Raw genomic sequence first — 10,566 nt, 5'->3', positions numbered from 1 at the left:
AGTGAGGCGGGTGGAAGTAGTTGTTTGTTTTTGTGTGAGCAATTGTCTTATGGCGTATTTGGCGGATTGTTTTGCAATCTTGATATCTTCTGTTCTGTTGTTGATGCAATCATTAGTGTTTATGTATATTGCTTCTAATGATTTTCTTTGTGGTTTGTTTAGATTTTCATGTAAAATGTTTGCTTGGTTCCATTGAGGTAAATATTGTTTTTCTTCGATGTGGTTTACTCAGGCGTTTGTTGTGTGGTGGTGACGGACATCAGCTTTGCGTTCATGTAGGCGTTTCTTTAATCCCTTGTACGTTCCACCATAGTAGGCAAGGTTGCATCCCGGGCATGGGATTTTGTATAGGGTACTGTCGGGTTGAGTGGAATTTTGTCTGTTATTTGTGAACTCTGTTATTTGTCGTCCTTTGTCTGATATTACTGTGATGCCTATGGGTTTTAATTTCTTGGTTAGGAGGTGAGTTAGGTCCGATGATGGTGCTATGAGGAGGATATTTTCATTTTTGGTTTGTGGTTCTGAGATGCTTCTTCGTTTGATTTCCTTAGCTTTGTGTAGGGGTCGGGCGATGATTCCTGTTGGGATGTTAAGTGTTTAGAATATAGTGGTGATGTGGTCTATTTCGTCTTGAAGGTATTCTGGGCTGCATATTCTTAGTGCTCTCAGGAAGAAACCTATTAGTATACCACTTTTAGTTCTGTCGCTGTGGGCACTGAAGTAGTGTATGTAGTCGTTTTTGTTTGTGGGTTTTCTGTAAACTTTGAATTTTGCTGTATTATTGTGCCTGATGATTAATGTATCAAGGTATGGGAGAGAGTCCTGGTTTTCTTCTTCGACTGTTAATTGTATTTTCTGGTGCGATTTGTTTAAATTGTGTAGAAGGATGTCAGTGTCTGTGCCTGTAAGATAAGAAGGTAGTCGTCTACATACCTGAACCAGGTGATGTTATCGGGGAAGAACTGTTTGTAGTTGTTTTGCTCTAGAATTTCCATTGCTAAGCAGGCGGCTATAGCACAGAGGGGTGATCCCATTGGTAGGCCGTAGTGCTGTCGGTATGTTTTGCCATTAAATGTGCAGAAAGCGTATTTAAGGCATTTTTCTACTAATTATTTTTAATCTCTTTTGTTGATTGGGAGGGTAGTCTCATCGATGTTATCTATAACTCTTTGTATGGCTGAAATAGCATCTGCCAGCGATGTGTGGGTGTATAAGGCGATGACGTCAAGACTGATGAGTTTCTTGTTTGTAAAGCCTGCGGTATGGAGTTTTTGTATGAGTTTCTAGTGTTAGATTCAATACCGATGTTAGAAAAATCCTCAAACACACCAACAAAGGAAAATACTTACTCCGTCTCCAAGAAGAAGATCCCAAAACACCAACGATACGTGGCATTCCCAAAACTCCCAAAGCAGGGATCCCCATGAGACCAATCACCAACGGAAAAGGCAGTGGCCCCCACAAAATAAGCTAAGATACTAGTCAAACCCCTTACATCAACTCTGGAAACTATCAGCGACACACACATTAGAAACTCCACTGATCTCATACAAAAAATCCATACCCCAGACTTTACAAACAAGAAACTCATCAGTTTTTTTTGTTACACTTATTGAATCGTTTACTGGAAGAATTTCATAAAACCAGTACAGTTCTCTATTGAAGAAGTTTAATCTAGATGGCTTAATGTAGAATATTAGTATGCAACAAAAAGAGTGTCAGAAGTAACAAACCAATAATGAAGTTATACCTGACGCTGATGAAGAGCTTTCTCCGGGTGATAAGTTTTGAGCGAAATCCTTCATTCACATAACAGACGTACTTTAAGCAAATCTAAGGAGAAGGGCAACAATCTACAGTTATACATACATGTACCAAGGCTTTTTCCCCCTTCCAAGGGAGGTAGCCAAAAAGGGAAAGGCATAAAAACACTCCCACCCATTTCATCCCTAAATACACTCCACACCCCTCCCACTCTTCCTCTCATCTGAGCACCTCCCTGCACCCGGCCCACCGCCCTGGGTCAGAAGCAGTGTCGCAAGACACAGTACATCCACAGCAAGGCCGCTTCATTTAATCGGCGACCCCCCTCTCCGTCCCCCTTTGCATATAAGGCGAGGACGGGGAGAAATCCCTTCGGGCTGCGTCAAAATTTACTCACACATACTACCCCACCCCCCACCCCCCCGCCCATTCCTCCTCATGCAGTCACAACATCATCCATATACAACCATTCTCCACTCACCTCTGTCTTCCGTCCTCTCCCTTCCTTCCTCAACAGACATTCCCCTCTTCCCAAAAGCCCCCTTCCACCCCAACAAATTATCATTTCTAGTTGATTTAAAGGCTTCAGAGGGACAGCCATGTGAAGCAATAGAAATCTTATATTATTCAAAGATGTTGATATTAACCTCATGGGTAAGATACTTCCATGATTATGTCAAGCAGAATTATCCTGAAAAAGATGAAATCCAACATAAAGACCCTTATCAATTCATCTTTCAAGACAAGATTAATTTATTTTTTCTTAATATAGAACCAGTATTACGACTATTCCTATTTCTGATTGTAGTATATTGTTTTTGAGAAAGTTCATTTTCAAAGCTAAAGAAAAAATAACTGAAAGCAACTATGTCTACGGAAAAATTGTCTGCATCTAGCATCATGTGCATAGAAAGCATTGCTATTCCCTCTTAAACAGGTGGATGGAGTTTGTATGTGTGAGATTACAGGAATACATGTGAGTATACATACACTTACACACAGACACGAAAACATATCTTTGTATTTTTAAGCGCTTGTATGGACAAAGATGTGTATACAGAAGAAAGAAATAAGAAACAGATCAACATCTAACTTGTACGAGTAATATCTGTCTTAAGGAAATAGTGACGAAAATCTAAAAAGCACATATTGAAAAGTTTATTCTTTTATTCCCCCTGATGCAGTCCTGCTCACGTATTGATAATTTTATCAAAGATCCCCATCATGTTTATAAATATTCATACAGTGGTCCACTCAAAAAGTTCACTCAGATTCCCACGTTCTCGTCCACTTATACCCTCACCCTCTCGCTCTCACACAAACATCTCGTTTTCCTTTCACGCCATTGAAGAAAGCAGTCCAATGAACTAGAATTGTTTTTTTTTTTCCTTCAGAGAAATATATTTTCCTTTTCCTTTTACCACCGCAGTATGAATTTATTAACATTTGCATAGTGGCAAAGCAAACTAGGCGTCTCAAGTACCTTCCCTTTTTGGTTCTCCAAATGTTTAGCTCGCCACCTCACAGGACAAAACCCGCAAAGTCTTACCTTAAAGTGTGTTCGTGTTTTCCTCAAATGAAGGAAAGTGAAAAGTGAACGAAGAATTCTGGATCGCTCTAGGTAGCTCAAGTCCATTGTTGGCCGTGTTCTTTGGCTTGAGGTACATAAATACGTACATACAAAAATTTATCTTTGAATTTAAATGGATATGTGAAGTCAAAGTATCCAAGCTGTACAAAGCAGGGGGGTTAAAATCTGAGTCTAGGCGTCTGAGAATTACGGATTTGCATGAAACATACATTTACGAGAAAATATTTCGTTACTTTACATGGGAATTAATCAGGATTTATGTGAACATATACGTATATCATTCTAACAAGAGTGTAAAGGGATTACGTGCATTCAAGGATTATTTTATGGCTAACGGCAGGATTCAACAAGAAGGAGCGTGACAGTTTGGTGCAACTTTATTAGTCAGACCGTTTTCAATTACCTTTTAAGAACCTGTACAGATAGTACAGTACATTTAAGGATTCTGCTCTGGCTAAAAGAGTATTTCATTCAATTTTTTCTTGTCTGTATGAGTGTGTGTGTGTGTGTGTGTGTGTGTGTGTGTGTGTGTGTGTGTGTGTGTGTACCTGTGTGTGTGTGTGTGTGTGTGTGTGTGTGTGTGTGTGTGTGTGTGTGTGTGTGTGTGTGTGTGTGTGTGTGTGTGTGTGTACCTGTGTGTGTGTGTGTGTGCATGCGCGTATGCTATACAAATACAATACAAAATGAGTTCTGGCGTGTATTCTTATGTGTCAGAACTACATAAAACCGTATTTTACGTTTGATGACCAAATATAGGAAATCTGTTCAATTCACAAAGCCTTAAGGCAACTGTATACCAAGGTATATATAAAAAGACCATATCGATCAATATGTGTTGCCAGGAGACGAATTATTTCACCTCCAGAGGTTCATTCCCGAAATTGGGGAGGATATTGATCTCCAATGCCAGAACACACAAGTCAAGAATTCCTCTTCATCGGTCGGAAAATAGCTTATTTTCTTCTTGTCCCCTCGCGGTCCAACAGGCAGTCCGATCAAATATTTGTTATTTTATGATGGCGTCCGGGATACCAAGGCTACTTCAGTTGTAAATTAAAGGTTGGGACAAGGGAAGAGATAGGGGAGGAAAAGTTCAAGAAGAAAAATTTATAAGGTCTCGGGATTTACTCTTTGGTAACAACATAAATCAAATAAAAAATACATTTGTCGCGTTGATGTTTACACCTTCACCAAGTGTACACATATGTAAAGAATAGACTCCATAAGTATATATAATATATGTTATTTCCAAATAAAAATCAATTATTGTTGTATATATAAAAAACATACAAAAATTCAGGTAGGTGTACTCAAAATGTCTGCAAACACTCACACGCGCATATAGATACAAATATAACATTTACTATACATATATATACATACATACATACATGCACACACACACACATATGAATATATATATATATATATATATATATATATATATATATATATATATATATTAACGACCAAAATGCACTTTAATTCTAAGCCATCAACATCGGGAGATCCAAGGGGACCACATGCAGAAATTGAAATGTGGTACTGCTGAGGACTCGAACTCAGCGATCACATGACAAGTGCCGTAATAACTAACTGTCATATAATGACACGGCCCCTACACCAAGCTAACCACGTGGTCCCCAAGTTCAGCTGTACCACGTGGGCCTACCAGGGGAGCATCACGAAATGCCGCCAAGATGCACACCAAGCTGTACCACGTGGTCCAGTTCCCAAGGAGGGCCGCCTTGACCAGGACGCGATTCTTTGTGACGGCGACCCGCGCGCTCACAAGCTAACCACAGGGCCACGCGGTGCCAAGCTGGACTGACCATCTTGGAAGAACGGACGCGCGGCGTGGGAAAATTCTTGACCGCAGGCCAGTGCCCAGGCCTATGGACGATGTCACGTGAGTGATCACGCATGCGCAGTCAGCCTCCTCTTCGAGTTCTCCGCCCCCTCCCAGAGCTACAGAGGAAGGGCACTGGAACTTGGAGAGCACTACGCTACGGGCCACCCTTCAAGGCAGTCGAAGGGGCACTCCAGTGCCGACTAGACTAGAACTTGGCGCTAGATCCACAGTCCAGGAGGTCACAGCGACGAACCGGAACGGGAGGATTCTTCAGCCGCCAAAGGAAAGTTTATTGAATTTATTTTAGCTAAAGACCATCACGGTGGTCGCACGTGTTTTGTAACCGTCGTGTTAGGATAGCTGTGCTGTTGTTAATCAATAAACCCATCGGTGTTGATGTGTTTTTCTCTCGCCTCTCTTTTATATATGTACACGTACATATATATTCATACCGAGTCATTCTCATTTGAATCATTGAACCTTAAATCATGACATTGGCGCCCGAACAGGGACTCGGTTGAGAAAGAGAGAGAGAAACACAGAAACTGCTGGACAAGTGAAGTGTGCATGATTAGTTTAAGTACGTCCACGCAGTTGTTGGATTAACTCAGCACTCATCATGGCAGGTAGTGAAGGTATTTTTAGGACCGCTCAAGCGATCATAGAGGAGGCCAAGGAAGGGTTAGGAATGACCGACCCGGCCGAGATCGCTGCCTACGTCAAGTCCCAACAAGCGTTGGAACGGGAGGACAGGCATTGGGTTCGAGAAGAGGCCGTTAGGATTCACGAGCAGCAAATGGTCAAGCTTAGGATGGAGGAAGCTGCCCAGATTAGGAGTCACGAGCTAGAGCGGACGAGACTCGCGGAGAATGGACAGAATGGTCAGAGCGAGAGCCAGGGTACGCCTATCGTGCCCGCGGCCACGAACCTAGAAAAGTATTCGGCGGGGGAGAGTATCGAAACGTTCACGGAACGATTTATCGATATAGCAAATAGAATGAAATGGTCCGAAGACACCAAAGCTATCCAATTCATGAGCCTTTTCTCCGGAAGGCCACTGGATATATTGATGAGTGTACCGCAGGGGGAGAGGACGTACGAGTCAATGAGGCAGGCGCTGACGCAAGCCTACGGCGTGTCTAGTGAGAACGCCCGCAGGCAGTTTTTCGAGGCCAGAATGTTGGAACACGAGACGGCATCACAATATGCCAGTCGTCTGACGAGTCGTCTAGAGCTCTGGATAGGAAAGGACGGAGCAGAGAAGACGTTCTCGGGTTTAGCGGATCTTCTAGTGAGGACCCAGTTTGAGAAGGCTTGTAGCCCTCAATTAGTTGCACAACTTAGATTAGATAAGGTGACTAGCATAGATGATGTATGTGTTAAGGCTGAAGCACATTATGCAGCGTATGGGAGGAATACATTTAAGAGGGAACAGAGCAAGGGAGTAGGAGGTGCTGAGGAGGTAGGTCAGTCGAGTGAATGGTATAGGCGGCAGGAAGCCGATAGGAGTGGCATGAATAAGGTTAGGCCTGGTGCCTGGATGGCGTCACGAGGGCGTCACCAACAAAATGGCGGAATGCAACCCAAGGGGCGTGAACAGCCAGCGCAGAGTTGGAGAACGGGTGCGCGCGTAGCCGCTGCCAGTCTGGTGGGCATTCAGGATGATCACTCCACGAGCACGGTTCAAGGTCAGGCCAGTAACGAGCGTCCCGCCTATGCAGGGAACTCGTCACGTATGAGGGCAGAAGGTCCTCCTGCCACGGTAACAGGAGGCTGCCACGGGGCGCACCAGCTTTGACTAGAGAACCAGGAAGGACTTAACCTTTGGTTAGGCCTGGTGAATGGTGAGGAGGCATATGTTATGAGAGATTCGGGCTGCACAGGGTGCATAGTGAAAAGGTATTTGGTCAGGCCCGAGCAGTACACGGGAAGGAAGGTTAAGTGCAGCATGGCAGACGGTTCCACTACCGTCGTGCCCGAGGCCACCGTGCACGTGGAGTCGGACATCTATACCGGATGGGTAGCAGCGGCGGTCATGCGCAATCCCATAAGTGACTGCGTGATTGGCAATATTCCGGGGGCGCGCAATGCGAGCACCGCAGAGGCAGAAACTCAGACCACCGCGGCCGTAGTAACCCGCGCGATGCTGAGAAACCTTTCTACCGCGGCGCCTCTGACGGTGCCTGAGATACAGGAGTTAATAGACTCCAAGGAAGTTCAGGATAGGCAGCTAGACGACCCCTCGTTAGAAACCGTACGTAGGCAGCTTCAGGATGGTACCGTGCGGCGAGTGGGTCAGGGTGTTATGACTTATGTGAGGAAGGCAGGGAGGATGTATAGGAAGTTTGAGACAAGTCAGGAGATTAAGCACCAATTTATAGTACCAGAGAGGTATAGGCAGGCAGTGTTTAAGCTTGGTCACGAGGCAGCCTTAGCAGGTCACATGGGATACACTAAGACCCTCAACAGGATCAGCAAGGATTTCTTTTGGCCGGGTATGGCCACGGATATATCCCGTTGGACCAAATCTTGCGACACGTGCCAGAGGACCACAGACCGGGGCAGAGTTAAGCCTGCACCCCTGCAACCCCTCCCCATTATAGCAACGCCATTCGAACGCGTTGCGGTCGATATCGTGGGACCCATTGAACCCCGATCGAGAGAGGGATATAAGTATATATTGACCTTAGTCGATTTCGCTACTCGTTGGCCAGAGGCCGTGGCTCTCAAGAACATAGAGAGCACCACTGTAGCGGAGGCACTGTTGGGAATTTTCAGTAGATTAGGAATGCCCAAGGAGATCCTTAGCGACAGGGGAACCCAGTTCACCTCGGGAATGATGGACGAGTTCCTGCGCTTGCTTTCAATCCGGGGCATCCGAACTACTCCTTACCACCCCCAGTGCAATGGTCTGTGTGAGAGATTCAACGGTACGTTGAAGAAGATGCTAAGGAGGATGATGAACGAACAGCCTAAGGAGTGGCCTAGGTTTATTGCCCCTTTGCTTTTCGCATATCGCGAAGTTCCTCAGAGTAGCTTGAAGCACTCCCCTTTTGAGTTGATTTACGGGAGGCAAGTCAGAGGGCCCCTCCAGATGTTACGTGAGCTGTGGGACGACGATGTTCCGGATCCCGTGGTTAGCTCCACGTACGAGTATGTGCTCAACTTGGCAGACAGGCTCCAGGCCACGTGTGAACTTGCTAAGGAGGAGCTGGTTAAGGCCAGGGAGGTTCAGAGGTCCCACTTCGATAGGAAGGCCGCGCTGAGAGAGTTTCTTCCAGGGGACAAGTGCTTGTTGTTAATGCCTACGTCCCATAATAAGTTGTTAGCCACCTGGCGTGGGCCCTTCGAAGTAGTTGCCAGGAATTCAGAGGTCAATTACACAATCCAGATGGGTCACCATAAGACTAAGCGCTTCCATGTGAACATGCTAAAGAACTATATAGAGCCTCAGCAGTCTGTAGCTAGCATGAGCATAGGAAGGGAGTGGGTGACAGGGCGTAGGACGTCCGAGCAGTTAGGATGCCTGCGCCTAGTTAGGAAGTGTTTCCGGGACGAGGCGAGGGAGCTTGTAGGTTGTGCTACCGTCATCTCGGAGGAAACTGAGAGCGATGTGGGTCCTGAGACAGTGCAGGTCAGGCAAGGTGAGACATGGAAGGAGGTGGCGGTGAGTGACGGTTTGACAAGCGAGCAGAAGAACAAGGCTGTGTCCTTGTGCAGGGAATTTGGCCACATTTTTAGTGACAAGCCGGGGCAAGCCCAGGTGGAGCCCCACCGCATTGAGTTAATTAGTGAACTCCCTGTAAAAACTAAACCCTATTCTATACCCCTCAGACTTGTGGACGACGTCAAGGTGGAAATAGACGCGATGGTTGAAGCGGGGATAATTGAAAGGTCAAGTTCTCCATATTGCAGTCCCGTGGTGGTGGTTGGTAAGAAAACCGGAGGAGTAAGGCTGTGTGGGGATTACCGGAAGGTAAATTCTATTACACGGCCCATCGCAGAGCCAATGTCCGATCAACGGATGATATTTTCGAGACTATCCAACTCGACATTTTTCTCGAAGTTGGATCTTTCCCGAGGATTTTTTCAGATAGGACTACATCCCGAGAGCAGGAGGATTACGGCTTTCGGCACACCATGGGGGCTGTACCAATTCACCGTGCTGCCCTTCGGCCTCACCAATGCCCCAGCGGTGTTCAACAGGACCATGCGCGACGTACTTCACGATGTGCCCGGCGCAGAGGTATTCGTCGACGACGTGCTGGTGCACACTCAGACATTCGAGGAGCACATGGTGGTGCTACGGAAGGTCTTAGAGAAGCTAGCGGCGGTAGGTATGACCGTCAAACCCTCCAAGACGGAGCTCGGCCAAACTGTGATCCAATATCTGGGGCACACTGTGGGAAATGGAAGGTGCGGGTGCCAGGACGACAAGGTGAAAAAGATTAGGGAGGCCCCGACCCCTACGACGAAGAAACAAGTGAGGTCCTTCGTGAATCTCGTGGGCTACTACCGGCAGTTCATTCCCGAATTTGCCGCAGTAGCACTGCCGCTGCATAACCTTCTAAAGAAGAGTGCACCGAACAGAGTAAGTTGGGGAGAGACAGAGGAAAGGGCATTCCACAAACTAAAGTCATATCTATGTAGTAGTCCCATATTGCAGCTCCCAAACCCCAGAAAACCCTTCACACTACGAACCGACGCATCCCAAGACGCCGTCGGAGCAGTTCTACTCCAGGAGCAGGACGGATGGTTGTACCCAGTGGCCTACCACAGCAGAAAATTAAGGGCAGCTGAGAGGAACTACAGCACCATCGAGCGTGAGTTGCTAGGCATAGTAGATGGAATAAAGAAATTCCAATTCTACCTGTACGGAGGTAAGTTTGTCTTGGAGACGGATCATATGCCGCTGGAGCATTTGAAACCGTCCAAGACAGCCAACGCCAGGCTCACCAGGTGGGGACTATACTTGCAACAGTTTGATTACACTTTGCGTTATATCAAGGGAAGTGAAAATTTGGGGGCCGACTTATTGTCCAGACTGGGAAACGCCCCATGAACATATAACTGCTGTATCTTTTTGTCCCCAGATCCAGAGGAATAGGACAGCGTTTAGGTACACTTGTACATACCCACACACACAGGCACATTCGACATTGTATGTCATGCCGTTTTGGCCAGAGAAAGCCAGAGCCCTCAAACTCAGGGAAGAGTTTTTTCCCTCAAGGAGGTTTTTTTCCACTCACTCCTGAGTTTGAGACAGCAAGGGCTAAATAGGGCACACTTTTTCTTTAGCTCGCGACAGGCTGCGAGCTAAGCATGATGGGAGGAATGTCATATAATGACACGGCCCCTA

At 46.1% G+C, this 10,566-nt stretch overlaps 1 protein-coding gene across 1 annotated transcript; it reads left to right on the top strand.

Moving 5' to 3' along the window:
- The first annotated feature begins 7,155 nt into the window (after positions 1-7,155).
- Positions 7,156-10,269, top strand: LOC143037752 (uncharacterized). Its single transcript, XM_076206302.1, has one exon. It carries the CDS (start codon positions 7,156-7,158, stop codon positions 10,267-10,269), a length of 3,114 nt encoding a protein of 1,037 aa, XP_076062417.1.
- The last annotated feature ends 297 nt before the right edge of the window (positions 10,270-10,566 follow it).

Source organism: Oratosquilla oratoria, chromosome 23 (genome assembly GCF_046742065.1).
Source record: "Oratosquilla oratoria isolate Oo_2021 chromosome 23, ASM4674206v1, whole genome shotgun sequence".
NCBI lineage: Eukaryota > Metazoa > Arthropoda > Malacostraca > Stomatopoda > Squillidae > Oratosquilla > Oratosquilla oratoria.
The sequence above is the reverse complement of the archived record's forward strand: the minus strand, read 5'-3'. Positions and strand labels throughout refer to the sequence as shown.

What these genes read in the sequence shown, in the direction of transcription:
- LOC143037752 (XM_076206302.1), top strand. Translation starts at nt 7,156, where the DNA reads ATGGCAGACGGTTCCACTACCGTCGTGCCCGAGGCCACCGTGCACGTG.